This window comes from Urtica dioica, chromosome 3 (assembly GCF_054948205.1).
Source record: "Urtica dioica subsp. dioica isolate 48M chromosome 3, U.dioica_male_clone48M_v1_H2, whole genome shotgun sequence".
NCBI lineage: Eukaryota > Viridiplantae > Streptophyta > Magnoliopsida > Rosales > Urticaceae > Urtica > Urtica dioica.
The window spans coordinates 39331071-39353148 of record NC_142758.1 but is presented as its reverse complement, the minus strand read 5'-3'; the positions used below and the strand labels follow the sequence as shown (position 1 = coordinate 39353148).

General features: G+C 38.7%; 1 protein-coding gene and 1 long non-coding RNA gene across 2 annotated transcripts; one reads left to right on the top strand and one right to left on the bottom strand.

Moving 5' to 3' along the window:
- Positions 1-11308: 11308 nt before the first annotated feature.
- On the top strand, positions 11309-13440 carry LOC149402756 (putative 2-oxoglutarate-dependent dioxygenase AOP1). The gene is made up of 3 exons (XM_089608804.1): positions 11309-11752; positions 11842-12169; positions 12939-13440. Exons 1-3 carry the CDS (start codon positions 11364-11366, stop codon positions 13182-13184), a joined length of 963 nt encoding a protein of 320 aa, XP_089464930.1. The 5' UTR covers positions 11309-11363; the 3' UTR covers positions 13185-13440.
- A 1157-nt stretch (positions 13441-14597) lies between these two features.
- Positions 14598-16346, bottom strand: LOC149402755 (uncharacterized). The gene is made up of 3 exons (XR_016296161.1): positions 16292-16346; positions 16025-16129; positions 14598-15359 (listed from the first exon to the last, which is right to left on the bottom strand). It is a non-coding gene; the product is annotated as an uncharacterized LOC149402755 (long non-coding RNA).
- Positions 16347-22078: the final 5732 nt, after the last annotated feature.

The following is a 22078-nucleotide window of genomic DNA, read 5'->3' as shown; positions in this document are numbered from 1 at the left end:
ATAAACACGTAAAGAAAAACCTAGAAAGGCTTTCTAGAAGCCTTTTGGCAGTCCAACCCAAGGAAATGGAAGACTAAATTTCGTGCAGCCCTTAGTGTGAAAGAGTGTTTATTTTGTGCATTAATGTATGAAGATACTTGCCAAAAGAAAAAGAGGAAACAAATTTCCTCTAGGAGGAAATGACATGGGCGGCCAAGGCAAGCAAAATAGGAAACAAATTTGCTTCTAGAAGCCAAGGCTCACACGCCCAAATGAGAAAAGGAAATAAGGAATATTTCCTCATAAATATGTGATATTCTATAGAAGAGGAAACTACCTTATTGAAGGTAAAGTCTCTCCTATAAATAGGGGTCTTATTCTTCTCATTTCATTAATTCCACATAAGTTAGAGATTGAGAGCTTCTCTCTCTAGACCTTGTGGCCGATCCTCTCTCTCTCTCTCTAGTTATTTTCGGTTTTTGTTTTGGCACCTAGGTCCACATTTGACCTAGTGTTTTAGCTCTTCGATTCTAAGACTTGTTCTTGAGTCGTCGTGTTTAAAAGTTCCCACTCACTAATTCCTTTTCTCTCGAGTGATTCTTGTGATAGAAACTATCGTGGTTGCTCGTGTTGCCGAGGAAAGAAGAGAGACGTGCTACGAGGGGAGACGAATGTTGCAACCTTCCAAAAGCTTCTCAACATTCAAGCTTCTAAAAAGGTTAGTAAATTTATAATGTTCATAATAGTTTTTATTTACGTGCACTTGCTCTTTGTCTAGATTAGTAAAATCGTTTTACTTGTCAAAAGAAAATTTTTAAAATCCGCCGCTTACCCGAAGCGTTAAACTTTTTCTTAAACCCTAGATCAATTCCAACAAATGGTATCAGAGCTATGGTCAAAGATATGCATGTACATGTATTTAAAATTATGAGCTTGAAAATCGTTTTCGAAAGTTTACTAATTTTGTGACAAGTTAGAATTGTTATCCTTGATTTTTTTTTAATTTGTTGCTCTTGCCTTTAAATTAAAAATCATGTTGTTTTTCTGTGAGTTTGGGATGTTATTAAAACACTTTAGAATCAGTTCTAAAAGTTTTTAATTTTTTATATTGAAAAACGTGTTTTAAAAGTTTGAGAACATTTCGAGTAAATTTTGTGACTAGTTGTATTGTCTTGCTAGTTTCTTTTATTTACTTGAATCGTTTTATGCTTGTTGTTATTTCTATTATACCATGTTATTACCTTGCTAATAAAACACAATTAAAAACTTTAACAACTTCCTAAAGCGTTCCGTTACACTCGATTCTTTTTACGCACTAAAAGACCGAACTTTAATTATTTCAGTTTTCTTCGAGCTGGAGTAAAACCCTTAGTAAAAGTGACATAACTCTCTGTTGACAAATAGAAATGTAATGATTCTTGAATCAAATTAAAGGTCTGTTTGTCCTCTTTCCAATGCCACCGGTTTTGGGTCAAAAGGACATCGGATCTGCCAGTTATGGCAACTTTACTCTGAGCTGCGTGGCTGTTCTGAAAGTCCAGTTTTTAGAAATCCGGATTTTCTACCCCACTACCATGAGTTATAGAACTCTAATGAGAAAATTTTCTTCAGCAAAATTTTTTTTTATAGGATTATAAACATAATGTGAAAGATTAAAATGTTTTGATTTTTGAAAGTTTAATTGAAATTGATTTTTACAAAACTAGTTTGATTTTTGAAAAACCGTTTTCATTTTCAAACTTGAAAATATTTAGTCATCTAAATCAAATAAGTTTTCAAAACTATATCTATATCACATATGTTCAAAATCTTTATTCTCTTGAAAATTTAAGTGGGAGGTCTCTTCGTAGACAAGCCGAAAATAAAAAAGATGTGTAATCTCAAACTTCCTAGTGTTCGAGTAAGTTGAAGTTCACACTTCCCTCATGCACTTTCCCCGAATAGAAAATAAGAAAAGATCCGAGTATGTCCCTTGTGCCTTTATGCACTAACACTGCTCTGAACATGAACTTCTAGGATTCTTTTCTAGTTGTCCGCTCTATCGCTCTATAACTAGGAAAACCATTTCCGAACTTATAAGAGTCGATGTACCAACTCCAAAAACTAAGTGGGAGGGTTATACTTGTTGTTTGTAACCCACGATCCCCAACACTAATGAAAAGTGCAATTGTCGCCAGACTAAGAGTCACCTTCGTGGCCCTCTCTTAAATGAGAGTACTCAAGGGCGCTTTGCACTGATCATTGCTTAATGAGCGAAGTCCGAGAGTGAGACAATGAGACAAGACCTCCCCTCGGTGGATTGTTTTTCAAAATCGATCTTTTGGACTAAGTGGTTGGTTACACACTTAGACTCAATCCCTAGTAATCCTCCCTCGAGGCTCTGCGAAAGGATGTGAGTGATCAAACCATTTTAAAAGGTGACTAGTCAAAATTGGTGTATTGACATCTTGGCTAAGCATTAATGATGTGTCATTTACTTATAAATGGAGATTTTTTGCGGCCTTCTCTTGAGGGAGTAAATTATCGTTTGGTTTATAACACCTTTTGATTTTATCAAGTCTTAAACAAACTTAAATCCTAAACCAAAGACTAATCATAAACTTGTTTCAACTTTTATAGGCAAAATGTCTCCTAACTCTCTCTCTTTCATCCTTTCCTCGAACAAACTCGAAAACGAAAACTATGTAGATTCGAAACATAACCCCGATATCATCCTTACCATTAACAAGCACAAATGGGTACTCACCACTCTGTGTCCTCCTCTGACGAATGATGATTCGACTCAAGAGGGCAAAGACGCCTTAGCGGCCTGGCTTCGATCCGATGAGATTGTGAGATGCTATATCTTAGCATCAATGAACAATGTGTTGCATAAACAACATCGTGACTTCGAGACTTCCACTGCATGCTCTACAATCTCCTCGAGATGTTGGGAGAGCGAAGGCGTCAAACAAGGCAACAAGCAGTCCGACAGTTTATGAACTGTCGCATGAAGTCTAGGACTCTTGTCAGGGACCATATGATGCTGATCATTAGTTACCTGAATGAAATGGAAATCCTAGGATCTAAGATTAATGAGGAGATCAAAATAGATATGATCTTGGAAACTCTCCCCGAACCTTTTGATACCTTCAAGTGGAACTACTCCATGAATAAGCTAGAGTACATTGTTACCGAGCTTGTAAAGGAGCTTCACACTGCTAAAGGTCTCACTAAGAGAAAGAGGAATAAAGGAGACGCGCATGCTACTGAGCACAAAGCCTCCGCCTCTGGATCTAAGAAGAGACCTCAAAAGGCCGAGGAAAAGAATTGTCCTGCCTATCTCAAAGCAAAGGAACATAGTATTGTACTAATTACCGAAGCACTTAGTAGCTGATAATGTATCATCGTGGATTATTGACTCCGCTGCTACTATACATATTTGTTGTTCCTTGACTGGTTTTAAGAAAACCAAAAGCTTAGAGGAAGGCGACTTCTGTTTCAAATGGGGTGATGGGAGCCTGGTGTCTGCAAATGGTGAGGGATCCGTGACGCTGTCTTTTGAAGACCGCACTTTAAACTTGAATAATGTTTATTTTGTTCCTACCTTTGGGAAGAACTTAATATCCGTTGCTCATCTTCTTGAGCAAGATTATTGTTTAAAGTTCATTAAGAATGGAATTCGTATTTTGTTTCCTGATAAGTCTTTTGTCACTGATGCATGTATGAAGAACGCTCTTTTCTACATCTATCCCTCTCAACCTTCTCTTTTAGACACCGAAATAGATAATGATCTAATTAGGGAGCCAAAGAGGATCAAATTTTCTGAATCCTCCGATCTAATAAAATCAACATACCTCTGGCACTTAAGACTTGGTCATATCTGTCTAGATAGGATTAAGAGACTTGTGAGGGACGGTCCACTCCAAGCCTCTGCAATAGGTTCACTACCTACATGCGAATCTTGCATAGAAGGAAAAATGATGAAGCGACCTTTCTCCGATAAGGGTCGAAGAGCCACTGAGCTGCTGGAACTAGTACATTCTGATGTATGTGGTCCGCTCAGTCATCAGGCACGTGGTGGATACGAATACTTCGTTACATTCACCGACGATTACTCAAGACACGGTTTTGTCTATTTGCTCAAACACAAATCCGAGACCTTTAACGTATTTAAGGTCTTTAGGGCTTTAGTGGAAAAGCAAACTAGCAAGCAGATCAAAACCTTTCGATCCGATCGAGGTGGTGAGTATATGTCTGGAGAGTTCGATGACTTTCTTAAAGAAGAAGGTATCGCTTCTCAGCTTATAGCACCTGGCACACCTCAACAAAACGGAGTGTCAGGGAGAAGGAACCGAACTCTAATGGAGATGCTTAGATCAATGATGAGTTACTCATCACTCCCTCTTTCCTTTTGGGGGTATGCCCTTGAAACATCCGCTTACATTTTGAACCAAGTTCCGTCTAAAATGGTTCCTGGTACTCCTTATGAAAGATGGACTGGTCGTAAAGTAAATATGGGCCACATCCGAATTTGGGGTTGCCATGCACATGTGCTAAGGCAAAAGACTAGCAAGTTGGCTAGTAGGGCAGAATTGTGCCTGTTTGTGGGATATTCAAAGGAAACCAAAGGTTTCATTTTCTATAGTCCCGAGGACGATAAGACATTCGTTAGCACGAATGCTCGTGTCCTCGAAGATGACTTTATGAAGGATGCGACACCTAGAAGCAAAATTGTGCTTAAATAAAAGTTGGGTGAGGAAGCTTCTACCTCATCTGTAAGAACTGTTCTTACCCCAACTGAAACACAACCTAACTCTTCAAAATCTCGTCAAGTATTACTTCGACGTAGTGGGAGGGCTACTCAAAAGCCTGACAGGTACATGTCCTATGGAGACTCTCTCGTAGCCTTCTCTGACATGGATGATCCTGTTTCCTATAGTCAAGCGATGGCTTGTTCTGAATCAAACCTTTGGCTTGACGCCATGAAAATTGAAATGCACTCGATGTATGTCAACAAAGTCTGGAAACTTATAAACCTTCCTGAAGGGATTAAACCCGTAGGTTTGTGAACTTTTGAGTCCAAGTGTTTAGCTCAAGCTTTGTTCATTTGGATCCATGAGGTCACTGTCACAAATCACATCGAGTAGGAATAGTTAAACTAGAAGCTAAGTCAAAATAAGAACGAGACAAGTTTTACGAAAATTGTCAAACGGGTAATTTTGTCTTTTTGGACATGGCATGAAATGAATGTCAATAAATTTTTTTGACATGGTCATATGATGACTAATAACAGTCGGCCATGATATGATCATTGGGCCTTGTGAATTGATTTCATTTCATAGAATTTTACTTGAAAATTCTTAATGGGTTTTTCTTATGTTGTCATGAACAAGTAAAGAAAAATCTAGAAAGACTTTCTAGAAGCCTTTTGGCCGTCCAACCCAAGGAAATGGGAGACTAAATTTTGTGCAGCCCTTACTGTGAAAGAGAGTTTATTTTGTGCATTAATGTATGAAGATACTTGCCAAAAGAAAAAGAGGAAACAAATTTCCTCTAGGAGGAAATGACATGGGCGGCCAAGGCAAGCAAAATAGGAAACAAATTTGCTTCTAGAAGCCAGGGCTCGCACGCCCAAATGAGAAAAGGAAATAAGGAATATTTCCTCATGAATATGTGATATTCTATAGAAGAGGAAACTACCTTATTGAAGGTAAAGCCTGTCCTATAAATAGGGGCCTTATTCTTCTCATTTCATTCATTCCACATAAGTTAGAGATTGAGAGCTTCTCTCTCTAGACCTTGTGGCCGATCCTCTCTCTCTCTCTCTAGTTATTTTCGGTTTTTGTTTTGGCACCTAGGTCCACATTTGACCTAGTGTTTTAGCTCTTCGACTCTAAGACTTGTTCTTGAGTCATCGTGTTTAAAAGTGTCCACTCACTAATTCCTTTTCTCTCGAGTGATTCTTGTGATAGAAACTATCGTGGTTGCTCGTATTGCCGAGGAAAGAAGAGAGACGTGCTGCGAGGGGAGAAGAACGTTGCAACCTTCCAAAAGCTTCTCAACGTTCAAGCTTCTAAAAAGGTTAGTAAATTTATAATGCTCATAATAGTTTTTATTTGCGTGTACTTGCTCTTTGTCTAGGTTAGTAAAATCGTTTTACTTGTCAAAAGAAAATTTTTAAATTCCGCCGCTTACCAGAAGCGTTAAACTTTTCTTAAACCCTAGATCAATTCCAACATTTTGTATTCAGGCTTGCCTTTGCTAGTTTGCTCTGTATAGTTGTTTTGTTACTTGAGGACAAGTAAAGGTTCAAGTTTGGGGGTATTTGATAATTTCGATTCATTCACACTTATCTATATCCTTTAATACGATAATACATGCTTATTCTTAGGTTATTTCATAGTTTTTGGTAGTTTTTAGTGATTTTCAGGTACACCAGAGCAAGAGATATTGATGGTGCAAAAATGTGCGGAATCAGAGCTGAAATTCACAAGAAACGACCCTAGAAGTCAGAGTAAAAGCTAGAGAAAAGTCAGCATCTGCGTTGCGTACTACTGAAAGCGCGACACGCTAGAGGATTTCAGATGAACGTGGTGCGCACGACCAAGGACGCGTCATGCATATATTACCAATGATCTCTGATCCTACTGCAATGGCCGCGTAGAACTTCAGGCGTCGCACACATCCAGAGCGCGACGCGCCCAAGTCCGTGTGCGACGAGCGCTGTGACAAACATTGTTTTTTAATGAGCTCGTCCAGGAGCTGATCTCAGCCCTTAGATCCCATCCAATGGCCAAGAAGGCTAAAAAATGTGGCCTTGGATGCCATACGGTCTAAATTAGGTCTAAGTTATTATTACATAAATAACACAATACTCCATAGTTTTAGATCTACAAACCCATTTTTCTAGAGAGATAAACCATTGGAGAGCTCTTGGAGTGAAGAAGAAGAAGAAGAAGAAGAAGAAGAAGAAGAAGAAGAAGAAGAAGAAGAAGAAGAAGAAGAAGAAGAAGAAGAAGAAGAAGAGGTGACAGCCCCCTTCATCATCATCATCATCAACCTCACTCTTTGTTATCATTTTTCCTCAACCATTCTTTATTTTCATTCTTGTTGAACACTCTTTTACTTGTTTTCTAAGTTTCTTGTTTGTTTTACCTACTTTTGAGTCTTTGATCTTGGTTTTGAGTATTAGTTCATTGTTGATTCTTGTTTTGATTTTGTTTTTATGTTCAATTGAGTAATTTGGAATTGAATCTTGGTTTTGGATATTTAATAGAGTTTATTTTGAGTTTTTCTTTCAATATCATGTCTCTTTACTTTCTAGCTTTCTTGCTTTTACTTATTATTAATTTTCTTTGTTTAATTTCAATTATGAGTAGCTAGATATGTAGAGGGATATGATGTAGTTGGAGATTTGATAATGGTTGGTTCAAAGACTTAGGAATAGAGTTGATTTTTCAAGAGGGGAAGAATAAAAACCTACGGGAATATGGGTGTCTGTAATCTCTAATTAGAGTATCTAACTAATAGTGAATCTCTATGTAAGTTTTGAAACCGAGAGGTAATAAACATGCGAGCTCTACCCTTCCCGTCACAAATCCACCTAGATATATAGAAAGACTAGAGGGTCAGTGTAATCGTTTGAATCCCGAGTGCATTGCAGTTGTTTTTTTAATAGGATCCAAACCGAGAGGTGTAAACCAACTAGGTCCCTATAGACGAGAGAGATTTGTGGATAATTTTGAGGGATGAGACTAAGTTTCCCGTTCCAATCTGATCCAAAAGTGAGCCTAATAACCAATTACATCATTGAACTAAAGAAGTCATGTCCCATGCTTTCATATTATTTGTTTACAATGCTTTAGTTTACTTGCTTGAAATTTTCTTACATAAACACTATAAAAAAATCCCCCATCTTTTGTCGCTTTATTTTTATAATTCAAATTCGAGAGAAATTAAGAGATTCTAAATATCGAAAAGTTTAGTTCTCGTGAGATCGATCCGTACTTCGCACATGTACTACTTGACGACACTCACGCTTACGTATTGTGGAGAGAAATCTACCGACCAAGTTTTTGACGCCGTTGTCGGGGATTAGACTGTGAGTCTAACCCTGACCACAGTCTAATCCCTGACGTGGTCATCTTATCATGAATTGATGGAGATAATAATGACGTGGCATGTGCATGAATTCAGTCCTACAGTTACAATATGTCTTCATTATCATTCAGTGGAGCAGTTATAAGATTGAGGAGTATTAATAGGGATTTAATATTTACGTTTTTATTTAGGAAGTTATGATTACGTTCCTTTTTGTTTCCCTATATATAGTTGCTGCTGTTGCAACTTTTAGATATCTCTTCAGCATTGTATTTTTCCTGTTCAAATAATACAAAGAAAATTCTTCATCTTATTTCTTATGCTACATAAACACACATAGTTTATTTCTTATTTTTCTTTCTTCACTTTTGTTCCTTCGGAGATCCAATTGAATTAATTAGTTTCTTATGTTTTTTAATTTTCTTTTGTTACTAATGTGCTTATCTTGTCCTACTCTCCTAGTTTGAGGGCCCTTCCACAAATTCACGATTAATTACAGTTTGCCAATGTACCAAGCTTCGGATCATGAGTACTACTACATGGAGGAGTATGAGGATCACTCGAACTATTAGTGGAACTACTGCCACGACCCACATCCACCTCGTACTAAAAGAGAAATTTCATTAATTGAGCTTAATAAGCCATTAAATATCAAGATTAGACCCTAATGTTTAAAAATATCTAAATATGGACTTTTGATCCAAAATCGGACAAAAATACCCTTGATTCAAAAAACCCATATATTTTCTCTCATTTTCAAATGTTTTCATCACAATTCTTGTTCATGTTCGAATTGGTTGCGCTAGGATTAGAATTTTCGGTGGTTAGACCCTAATGTTTAAAAATATCTGAATATGGACTTTTGGCCCAAAATCGGACAAAAATACCCTTGATTAAAAAAACTCATATATTTTCTCTCATTTTCAAATGATTTTCATCACAATTATTGTTTATCTTCGAATTGGTTGCGCTAGGATTAGAATTTTCGGTGGTCAAGCTCACCGCTGAGCTCGTGGGGTTCGGGGCAACGCTCCGATTTTTTATTTTTTTTAGGAATTTGGGTATGTGTTCAGTTTCGATTTTGAGGGTTTCACGTTGTATTTCATCGTACAGCATCGTATCGCATCGTACAGCATCGTACAACATCGTACGACATCGTACGATATCGTATGTGTTCAGTTTCGATTTTGAGGGTTTCACATTGTATTTCATCGTACGGCATCGTATCGCATCGTACAGCATCGTACGACATCAAATCCAGTTGATATTTAATGGCTTATTAAGCAACAGCAAATCAAGTCCAAAAGAAATTCAAGTAATAAACAACAAGATAGTTCTTAAACGTCACACAGCCAGTTATTCAAAATCCAGTTGGCATGTATACAACACGTCTGGACTTGTTATTATTTTGAATAATGGCTTATGTAACCATTATTTGCACATTTATATTGAATCTGGGGCCCGCTTTTGATAAGTAGCTGATAGTGGTAACTTATCATTTGTTTCATCAAACACCACAATAAGTCTTGAGAGAGGATTCAATATTTTTAATATCAGCCATCATGAACTTGTGGTACTCGAAGAAGTAATAGGGCTTGTACATCAAAGGGTGTTCTTCATCAACGAGCTCGTCCGGGGTTTTGATCAAGTAATCTTCTTTCGGATCTGAAAAAAACCCAACTGTGTACCTTGGCTTGTTTCCACTCATTGTAACGCGATGAAGGGGACAGTGAAGTCGACCATTTGCCAATACCTACAGTGAAAATTACCTGTCATGATTCAAATCTAAAACCTAAGACCCATATTAGGTCATGAAAAAGTAAACGCATTATTTTGAAAAAAAAAAAATAGTGAGGATATTATTTTGGAGTTTACTACCCTAGTATATATGATGACGGGGTAAATAGAGTATTTACTTCAAAACAAGCTATGTTATCAAAGAAAATAATTTATGCTAGGATCAACCAATTCGAACACAAACAAGAATTGTGATGAAAATCATTTGAACATGAGAGAAAATATATGAGTTTTTTGAATCAAGGGTATTTTTGTCCGATTTTGGGCCAAAAGTCCATATTCAGATATTTTTAAACATTAGGGTCTAATCTTGATATTTAATGGCTTATTAAGCCCAATTAATGAAATTTCTCTACTACCCCATTTATTAGTGGATCAAAAAAGGCTCAAACTGAGGAATCCAATAGATTCTTTCAAGCCCAAAACAGCCTATCCGTATTCATCGAAGAAGACCGTAGAGGAGCAATGTCAAATTGTTGATAGTAGCATCATAAATTATTTAATTATTATCTTTTGAGCTGTCAATAGATTATTTTATCAGTAGTCTTGACTCTTGATGAATAATTGAATTCCTAGAGTTTTTTTTTTTTTTTTTTTTTTTGGTCTCATACTAAAACCCCATTTATTTAACAAACTAAGTGACCGGTTTCAAACAACATATTTTAAAATGGTAATTGTTAATACTTGTTAGTTCTAAATGCGGCGCAAAAAAACCGGTAAAATCGTAAACCGGACCATCGTTGGGTTTTAGACCGTTGGTCCAGTTTTAAACGATTTAAAATTTCACCGGTTCGGTCCGATCCGGTTTAAACTCTTAAACGGTCCGGTTCGGTCTAAAAATTTTAAATTGCGGTCTAGACCGGACCGGACCGGTTAGTATTTAAATAAAAAAAAATTAGTAAAATATATGTCTAAAACGGTCCGGTCTAAGACAGTCCGGTCCAAAACGGTTCAAAACGGTCTAAAAGAGATCCGGATTGGTTATTATTTAAGAAAAATATAAATAAAAAATAGGTTAAAATAAAACAGTCCGGTTTAAAACGGTCTAAAATGGTCTAGCGGTCCATAACGGTCCGGTCTAAAACGGTCTAGTACGGTTTAAACCGGCCGGACCGTTTTAACCGATTTGGTCAGGTCCGATTTTTTTTTTCTTATTTGGTCCGGTCCAGTTTATTTTATTTTTTTTTTATATTTAAACTGGTTCGGTTTGATTTTTTGACTGGTTTTAAACCAGACCGGACCGTGTACCCCTCTCGTTCTATTATATTTTGACTGAGCTGTTTGAAAAAAGAAAAGTTTATACCTAACATTTTAAGTACACTGTTATTTTGTAATTTAAAAAATAACAATATTTGGGGTTAAAAAAAAGTACTAAAATAAATCCAACAAATTCAGATTCGCTACATGGGTGTAAAAACCACTTTTCCCCTTCTATAGTCAACTTATTAGTACTATATTACAGTTTTATATAGCTCAATCAATACATGTAGGTGGCCGTGATCAAAATGAGCCTAGAGACGAATCAACGCCTGAGACTTCCGGTCATAGATTTCTCGGTTCAACCATTGAAGCCAAACACACCCGAATGGGAATCGGTGAGGTCTCAGGTCCGACAAGCCCTTGAAGAGTTCGGGTGCTTCGAGGCCTTGTTCAATAAAATTCCACTAGACCTAAGAAAGGAAGTTTTTGGGTCAACGCTTCAAGATCTCTTCGATCTTCCATTGGAAACCAAGAAACTGAATGCTTCGAATAATCCCTTCAACACCTACGGCTACGGCGAAAGCATCAAGGATGAGAATCCGCATCAGTCCATGACCATCGACGATACAACAGTCCACAAAAATGTCGAAAGCTTCACCAATACCTTGTTTCCTCAAGGAAACCCTGGCATATGGTAAATTTTTTTTAACCTGTGAATTAATTTTATTTTTTATCATAAAAATCATAGTTGCGGCTCATGATGTGTACGTGCAATAATGGCAGCAAAACTATACAATCATACACGGATCAACTATCCGAGCTCGATCTAATCATAAGAACGATGATCTTTGAGAGTTTAGGGATTGAAAAACACTTGGAAAATCACTTGGATTCAACAAACTACACGCTTCGAATCATGAAGTACAAGGCGCTTGAAACTTGTGGGGAAAAGAAGCTATCACTGCAGGCTCACAAAGATAAGAGACTGGTTAATATTCTGAGTCAAAACCAAGTTGATGGCTTGGAGGTTCAGACAAAGGATGGTCAATGGATTTCCGGTCAACTCTCCACGGGCTCTTTCATGGTCATTCTGGGCGAGGCTTTGTCATTTGTAAGTTTTCCTGTTTCTTTTTTTATTTGATATCTTGCTAATAAAATAAGTAGTCGTGACAGGGTAATTCAAACATTGATTGCATCAAAACATTTAGCTCACAAATCGAAGGGCCAGATTAAAAAAAAAAGATAATATTAATAATTCTATTATCTTGTGTTGTGAAAAGTTAAAATATTTTTTAGATTTCTGACGTTCAATTTTTTTTTTTATTGAAAACGGAGATAAAAAAAAATTAAAATATTTTTTAACAAAAACAGGGATAAAAAAAAATTAAAATAATTTGATAAATTAAAGAGCAATACTGCTAATCTTTATAGGAATTTATGCAGAATTATTATTTATAGATAATAGATATAATTTATCAGTTATCTCTATCGTTTAAATTTAGTTTTTTTATTTTATATTCAAAGTATTAATCTCTTAATTTCATTAGAATTCTTCTTTCTATTGCTCGATACTCAGATCATGTACATAATTAATTCAATCTTTTTTCTTATGTATATATATAGCAAAAGGTTTAATATTAATAATCTTTACTTTTAGGACACAGCATTTAAATTTAGTATAAATTATTTTCTTTGATAACATAGCTTGTTTTGAAGTAAATACTCTATTTACCCCGTCATCATATATACTAGGGTAGTAAACTCCAAAATAATATCCTCACTATTTTTTTTTTTTTTCAAAATAATGCGTTTACTTTTTCATGACCTAATATGGGTCTTAGGTTTTAGATTTGAATCATGACAGGTAATTTTCACTGTAGGTATTGGCAAATGGTCGACTTCACTGTCCCCTTCATCGCGTTACAATGAGTGGAAACAAGCCAAGGTACACAGTTGGGTTTTTTTCAGATCCGAAAGAAGATTACTTGATCAAAACCCCGGACGAGCTCGTTGATGAAGAACACCCTTTGATGTACAAGCCCTATTACTTCTTCGAGTACCACAAGTTCATGATGGCTGATATTAAAAATATTGAATCCTCTCTCAAGACTTATTGTGGTGTTTGATGAAACAAATGATAAGTTACCACTATCAGCTACTTATCAAAAGCGGGCCCCAGATGCAATATAATGTGCAAATAATGGTTACATAAGCCATTATTCAAAATAATAACAAGTCCAGACGTGTTGTATACATGCCAACTGGATTTTGAATAACTGGCTGTGTGACGTTTAAGAACTATCTTGTTGTTTATTACTTGAATTTCTTTTGGACTTGATTTGCTGTTGCTTAAAACGTTTTTTTTTTTTTTTCGTTTAAAAATAGGACTACAAATTTGATACTTGGGCGGTATGATATTGGATTACAGCATAGAGAAGTTTCTCTCTTTTTTGTAAATCCTCAACATAATTCCGATCTTCAACCTCAATTTCGTGGGTAAAATCTTCTCCACATGGATTTCATTTCCTGAGTATAATAGTTTAGCCCAACCTTGGGCACTGAGAGGGATAATCGTACAAACTCAAGGCAATTTGACAAATACCGAGTCAGTTCTAAAACCGCAAGCCAGGATGCAGAGAAAGGTGGGCATTTATCGTGATTTTGGTTACTCCAAGGCGAGCATAATTAGCAATTATCTAGCGGCTTTACTTGTGTGGGCTGGTAGAGATTTCATGCCAACTTGTTCGAAAGGACATTGAAAGAGTGTTTACTATTAAGTGCTTGAAGCATATGGCTTGGGGTTTCAAGCATCTTGTACTATGCAAACACTTGCCCTGCAATCAACGTCCTGCCAAAACCAGTCTCAGAATATTAACTAATGGAATTGTAGCCTAGTCCAACTCCAACTATACAATCAAGTACGCCAAAACCAGAACCAATTTCTGCTTATTCTCAGCTAGTTTTATAAAAATAAAATAAAATAAAAATTAGTAAAATAACAAGGAAAGAAACAAATTTTTCATCCTATATCCTATAAATCAAATCAACTCATTTTCCTTTCTGAAGTTACTGTATACTTTGAGGTTGTGTTCAACAGCTTATTCTTTCGGTGAGCGCAGCTTGTTGCACCATCTTATTTTTTCTCTCTATACATCATCGCACAGAGCAAAGTGATTCAAGAAAGTACATCACTCTTCGCATAGGTCGGAACGGCGGAGCTCGCAATAGCTTGTGGCGGAGGATAAAACCTCTCAAGCTGCACTGATGTCCAGGATTGGTGCATTTTTGGGAGGACTTATGGTGCGGAGATATGTGCTTGAAAGACCGCTTCCCAGGATTGGCCAGACTCTGCCCCTCTCAGAACGCTCCTATCAACAGATTCGCATCTTCTTCTCCCGCTAATCCCGGTCAGGTGTGTAGGAAATCACATCCAATAAAACAGTTTATCGATTGTACCTTCCAGTGCAAGCAATCCAAAACAAAACAAACACAAATAAAGAAAGGAACGAAGAACACCGAGAATTGTTAACGAGGTTCGGCGTTAATGAGCCTAATCCCCGCGAACTCCTCTAGATCAAGGAAGTTCGATTTGCACTGAAGAATAACAAGAACACTTCTGATACACACACTTCAGAGAAAACTCCACAGCTCATGAAGAAGAAACCCAGCGAGAATCACTCAGAGAAATTCCCTCACTCACTAGCTCAATCTTTTCTTCTCTCACGCAAACAATCTCTCAGAGTTTTTTTTTTCTTTTCTTTTTCTCTCTCTTTTCAGTTACATGAAAAACAGAAAAAATAAAAGCGATACAAGTAAACTAAGCCGTCTAACATATATACCCAAACAAGACTTTTCCTGAGACGTACATCTTCAACGGCTTCACAGGACCACGCCACGTCATAAGCTCGTAAGAGGATGTAGAAGTAGTTGATGTAGCTGATTTCAACAAGGTGGATTGGAATTTTGGATTCCCCATGAATTTGACGACCAGGGAGTCGTGCGAAGCTACTGGTTCGATGGGGGTCTTGGACGCCTTTAAGCTTTGGGAAGGTCTCACAGATCGGCGCATGTGGTTGGGTGACGAAAATGTTTTCTCGGTTAAGTCAGTGGCTGAGGATCTCTCTCCCCCGCAGCCCCTCTGCCCCTTGTTTCTTTCTTTGACGCTGTTTGGAAAGCTTCGGTTCCGAACAAGGTCCAATTTTTCGCTTTGTTGGTGGCTATCAAGAGAGTGAACACCGCGGATCGAATTCAGAAACTGAATCCTCATCTGTCTCTGTCGCCGAACATATGTTCTATTGTGCCTTAGAGCGAGTGAAGAAGATAAACATGGGAAATTATAACTATTTTCTGGCTGATTCTCCATCTAAGAAATGATATGTTACCACATCATATAATTTAATGCATATTAACATGTTTTCAAAGGTATAAACCAAGTGCCCAAAACGGTGTTTAAAATTGGAAAAAATAAAAATAAAAAACTAAGTTTTCTAGTGGCATGGCAAACTTTGGGATCGCTGCGTTACGTTGTAAGTAGACCCATACAGCTCCATGATTCAACCAAACCTTATCCAACTCCCAAGGTACATGGAAAATGGGTAATGAACCGTGTGATGAATTTTAATTTTGGCTAACTGATACGCAGAACTATCAGCAGAGGGATCCGAAACACCATTTTCTTTAAATAACTAAAATAAATCAAGAAGAGACAACTCCACCACAAACCTACCGAGGGCTGGGCCAGTCTCAAACCTTATAAACAGAAAAATCTCTATCAAAACTTCAAAGGTTTCTGTGTTCTAGTTCAAGATAGTCAACACTCTCTTAAATCAAATTGATAATTTAAGTCAACAAGCTTTTGTAAGACAAAGTTAAAATCTTTCCCAAAACGAATACGAAATATTTACGTATATGCAAGGACCTACTAGTGGGAATGGGGTAACGAATTTATAATTAAAATGTAAAATACCTCGTTATGTCTGACCAATCCTGCAAGATATCTTCAACTGGACCGTATACTGACTATTATGCCAAGCATCGTATTATTAACCCTCCATCTTGTACTATCCAGTGCCTATCATTCAGAAAATATACATATATCGATGAAATATTAAAACAAGAGAAGAGACCTAGTTGAAATGAAACCAAATAAAATAAAAATAAAGAAAAAAAAAACGAGGGGCCGACTGAACAGAAATGGTAAAGAACAATAATAAATATACAAGGGCTTTTGGACCTCAAAAACCAGTTTGAGCTGCTTCCTAGGCGCTTTTTAAATTAGTTCGTGTTGTTGTTTTGACTCATGTGTTCGCATTATATATGATGGTAAGTACAAATGGGCTCCTTTGTCATATCTTCAAAATAATGGGACTTTAGATTGTAATTAAATAAAATGAGTATCACTATTTGTAAAAACAATATACGAAGTTTTACATTTTTTCTCTCCGTACGAGTGGGGTTTTGCCCTTGTTTTGCTTTCCTCTGAGTCCATCTGTTGAGTGTCCTTCGTGGGTTAGGTGCCCTGGGTTTCTGGTGACCTTTGTGTAGTGGGGAGTTGGGTTGGTTTTGGTCTTTGGAGAGTGGTGAGGGGTCCGGGGTTCTCGTGGGAAACACTTGAGAGGTGAGTTGGGCGGTTAGGTGAGTCGTGGTGGAGAGCTGGGCTGGTTTCGGGAATCACTTGAGAGGGAGTAAGGCGGTCTAGAGTGACGGGAAGGGACGTGGGTAGGGCTTCAGAGTTTCGTGCTGTTCTTGAGAACTTCTAAGATGGAAGGAAAAGGGCTAGAGTTGGAGACGCTAAAAGGGAAAGGAAAAGAGAAGGACTACGACACGGCGAGCTTGGAGGAAGAGGATGAGGAGATTGAGCTAGCTACGTCGTTCTTGGCTAGCAATCTGCATATCAGCCCTCTCTCTACTGCCGACGCAGTGAAAGGGGTTGGATTCTTCCTTGCTGGAAAAATCTTAGGCTCAAGACCAATGAGACCTAAGCTGATTTTTGAGGTGTTCTCTGTGGTTTGAAAGTGCAAAAGGCCATGGAAAATAGAGGAAATCAAACCAGGGATATATCAACTGATATTCAGCCTCAAAGAGGATGTGGAAAGAATCTTGGATGGAAGACCTTGGATTTGTAAAGGAGTTCAGTTCTTGCTGGAAGCCTGGCCGGAGATGATGACCATTGAAGAAATTGTTTTCAACTTGTCCCCTTTCTGGATACGAATGATGGGTCTTCCACCAGGATATCTAAATGAGAGGAATGGAAGGCAGTTGGCGGCAATGGTGGGAAGAGTGGTGGGCTTTACAGGCAGGGACGGCTCGTCCACGAGACTGAAAGTAGTTGTTGACATCAACAAGCCTCTCAAGGCTGGCTTCTTCTTAGACCAACCTGGAATGAGATCCCTTTGGATACAGTTCAAGTTCGAGAAATTGGGTCGTGTTTGCTTTAAATGTGGGATGCTCGGCCACGAACATGGAGAGTGTGGAAGAAAAAGCTGGAGGTACGTGCGTTCTAACCATTCTCCGATGGTAATCATGTATGGAAATTGGTTGTATGTGGAATCAGCGCTCAGGTCTTGCCTCTGGGAGATGGAGGACTTGGTTGGAAGACTGACGGAGGAAGAAGCTATGTCGCCAACGCCACAAAACCAGATAATTTAGAAGTTAGATGGTCTGGAAGTTGCTAGCTCGTAAAAGGTGACGACAACTCCTAATATCTCAGGGAAACCTGACTCGCCGGAGAAGATGTGGGCTAACGACTATATTCTGACAGAAGGACAAAACCTTATCGTGCCACTAAAAACGTCAGAGAATGTTGGCAGCAGAAGAGGCGCAGATGGGCAATGCCACAAGCCCAACAGTACCTCAGCAGAGACATCTGGATGTGGGGACCATAGAATTAAAGAAGGGAAATATACTATTCCAGAAAAAAGAAATTCTATAATGGGGACGGGTGATAAGTTGGGCCTGATACCAAACCCAAGTAAGGACATGGCTACCAGACAAAATGAAGAAAAGAGTCCAGCCCAAGCTGCTAACTAAAAGTCCATCGATGGAAGTCATAGAGAGGATTGGAAAAGAATATGAGGCATCGATCAAAAGAAAGATTGAAGAAAATGAGGAATCCGGGAAGAGGAAAAAAACTGCTGAGAAAGGAACGGACGAAGGAAAACACGACAAGGAGAAACAAGATTCTATTGCGAATTTGGCGAAAAATCTCCAACTTGTTTTCTCTCATGGGCATGGGAATAAGGAGACGACGAGGACACAGGTCAGAAGAACAATCAACCCGAGGAAGTATACGTCAAAAGGGAAAACTCAGTTAAAAGACGCGCCGACTAGGAACGGGGAAGTTAGTCAGGCGATAACCCAACGTGATTCCCCACTAACGATGGCCGAGGAGGCGGGCCTTAACAACCCCCTACCCCGTCCATGTTAGTGATCCTTTCCTGGAATTGCCGCGGTCTCAACGGGGACCCAGCGGTGGAGGCTCTTCGGAGCTTAATCCGGAAAGAAAATCCGGATATTGTAGTGCTTAGTGAAACTAAAGTTCAGGAAGGAAGAATGTACAGAATTCGGGAACGCATGGGTTTTTGGGGCTGCTACGCAGTGGCTGCTAATGGTAATGCAGGTGGTCTTTGTATTATGTGGAGTAGAGGCATTAAACTAGATATCTGGAAGGCATCCGAGAATATGATATGGGCCATTATTAGGGGTCAAAATCGGGATAAAGACTGGGATCTGTTTGGTATCCATGGTCCTACATCTCATAGCGGGAAACAAGCCTTTTGGCCGAGGCTTATTGAAGACCTCTTAAGATCGGGAAGGCCCTGGGCACTTATAGGGGACCTGAACGTTCTTTTATCTGACTTCGAGAAGAGCGGAGGACGAAAAGTGACCTGGGGGGCTTGTCGCTTCCTTCGGGATTTCATCCTCGACTCGGGAGGAGTTGATCTGAAGCCTCAAGGCGGCCGTTTTACGTGGTCGAATGGCCAAAGCCACGGGAGCAGAATCCTGGAGAGGATCGATCGTGCAATTGTTAATACGGAGTGGCTCCAAAATTTCGCCTACACTGGGGTAAAAGTGCTACCCATCAAGGACTCGGACCACGCGCCTCTCGTTATGGATCTTTCTATGCAGGATGATCGAGGTCCAAAACCTTTTCGTTTCTTTGAAGCTTGGATGGACGAGGAGCAGTGCAAAGAAACAGTGGAAAGAGCTTGGAACGTTGCTTTTACTGGTAATAGAAGCTACTGTTTTCACTCGAAGATCTCTCTGACTAAACGTCTTCTTAGGAAATGGCAGAGTACGAGGTGGCATGGGGCTCTCCACAGAATTAAAGAGTGCGAAACAAGATTACTTGAACTTCAGAGAAGCCCCACTTCGGGATGGATCGCTGACAGTGAAGCCAAGACTACTGAGGAATTAAAACTCCTAGAGACCAAAGTTGGAAGGGTTTGGCGTCAGAAATCTAGGGAGTTGTGGCTAAAGGACGGAGATAAAAACTCTAAATTCTTCCACACGTCCATGCTTATTCGCAGGAAACGCAACTACATCGGTGGTCTCGGAGATGAAAATGGGAACTGGATTACCTCGAGATCCAAGATTGGGGATTACCTTCAAGGCAAGTTTGGGGATCTCTTTGCCACGTCCAACTCCAACTTCCCCGAAGATTTGGAAAATCTTATTGAGCCGGTGCTAGACGATCATGATAATGAATTCCTGGAATCTATTCCCACTGGTAACGAGATTAAGAGAACTGTTTGGGCGATGCACGATTTGAAGGCCCCGGGACCTGATGGCTTTCAGGGAATCTTTTATAAGAAATGGTGGAATCTTGTAGGCAATGACGTAATGGAGATGGTGAAAGAGTTTTTCCGTAATGGGAAACTTTTAAAAGTCCTTAATCATGCCCACATTGTGCTCATCCCGAAGACCAACGAGGCGGAGACTTTTGATAAGCTACGGCCTATTAGCTTATGTAATTTCAGTTTCAAAGTCATTACCAAAATCATCACGGCTAGGCTTCGAAGGTATCTCTCCCTTCCAATCGGCTTTTGTCCCGGGCCGATGGATCGCGGAGAATACAATCTTAGCTCGTGAGATTATGAATAAGATGAAGAAGAAGAAGAAAGGGAAAGTTGGCTTAATGGGAGTCAAAATTGACATGAGCAAGGCGTATGATAGACTTGAGTGGAGATTCATCCTCGGGGTACTAAAAAGCTTCGGTATGTCTGCCAAGATGCGAGGGTTGATTGAGCAATGTATCTCTACGGCCTCCTACTCTATATTGCTCAATGGTAGCCCTCTCAATCCGATGAAGCCGACGAGGGGTATTAGACAAGGTGATCCCCTATCCCCCTATCTTTTTATCATAGCTTCAGAGGTGCTAAGCCGTCTCCTTATCCGCGAAGAAACTAGGGGCAACATCCACGGTGTCGAGGTTGGAAGGAATGTCCCTAGCATTTCACTGTTGTCAATGGTGCCCACAAGAAGAGTAGTAGTGTCTATTTGTGTACATTTGATGTAATATAGTCTTACGAAGACTCTTGCTTGTAATTGCTTATTCATTAATAAAAAGTTGAAACGTTCATTCAATCTTCCTTGTTTGAAGCTTTATGATAAAACCTTAGTCTTTTAGTCCATAAACAAACTTAACAACTTACGAAGAGACAAATGTAGATTTGCATGAACAAACTCTTCGTGGTTTGCTTAAAACGATATATTTGCAATCTTAGGGTCAAAGGACTATTGACCTCAGTACGATTGTTAGAAGAATCTATGATGTCTGGTTATGAGGCATTGAGAGTTGGAGACTCTATAGTTCTTCTAGGTATCTTCCGAAGGTACTGAATTGACCAGTGCACTTCTAAAGACAAGATAAGAACAAACCATTTAACCTCTTATGTCTCGAAGTCACTGCGTATGAATTGCATCATGCTTACCTTAATCCTGAAATGAGACATGCCATTTCACAGCTTAGTATTCTCATTTGAGAAAGTCAGAGTTCGGGCTCACTATGTGATTCCGAACAGGGCCTATTGGTGAAGTACTAAGTTGTGAGTATGTCATGAGTAACTTTGTGAAGTTCTCATAGATATGGAATTCATGTACAAGATTGCTGAAATGCAATGTATGTCACCTCATGCTTTGTTCCTTGGAGTGTGAATAAATGAACTGGCCAGTGTCCAAATTGAGTCCTAACTCTTTTGGATGAAACAATGTGACTTGTTAGCTCCTCGTCAATACATTGTTTCTAACTTATTCACAAGCGACAAAGGAGTTGAGGAAATAACAGCTAGAAGGGTAAAATGGTAATTTAGTAAATCCCGACTAGCTGATGACATTCATGAAGGATAAACATAGATAATATTCAGTGGATCCGCTCATCATAATTAGGTCGAATTCTTGAGTAGAAAATAAATTCACTTGAACCGAGAGATTTTCAGTGTCAACTCTTTAGTGGAGTCAGTTGGCATTAAACTAAACTTGGAAAAGGTTTGTGAACTTTTGAGTCCAAGTGTTTAGCTCAAGCTTTGTTCATTTGGGTCCATGAGGTCACTGTCACGAATCACATCGATAGGAATAGTTAAACTGGAAGCTAAGTCAAAACGAGAAAGAAAATAGTCAAAAGGGTATTTTTGTCTTTTGAGACAAAGGATGAAATGAATGTCAATAAATTTTTTGACAAGTTCGTTTGATGACTTAATGTCACTCGGCCATGACTTGATCATTGGGCCTCGTGAATTAATTTCATTTCATAAGAGTTTTATTGAAAATTCTTAATGGGCCTTTTTCATGTTCTCATGAATAAATGAAGAAGCTTCTAGAAGCTCCTTCTAGAGACATGTTGGGCGCCTACCCTATAGAGAAATAGGAGAGTTTATTTTGTGCATAAATGTATTTAGATACTTGCCAAAAGAAAAAAGAGGAAACAAATTTGCATAAGGATGCATAAGGGAACTTCGGCCATGTTGAGAGAAAAGGCAACCATGAACAAAATAGGAAACAAATCAAGGCTTCTAGAAGCCTT

What these genes read in the sequence shown, in the direction of transcription:
- LOC149402756 (XM_089608804.1), top strand. Translation starts at nt 11,364, where the DNA reads ATGAGCCTAGAGACGAATCAACGCCTGAGACTTCCGGTCATAGATTTC. An exon ending in CAAGGAAACCCTGGCATATG is followed by an intron (nt 11,753 to 11,841) that starts GTAAATTTTTTT and finishes CAATAATGGCAG; the next exon opens with CAAAACTATACAATCATACA. An exon ending in TGGGCGAGGCTTTGTCATTT is followed by an intron (nt 12,170 to 12,938) that starts GTAAGTTTTCCT and finishes TTTTCACTGTAG; the next exon opens with GTATTGGCAAATGGTCGACT.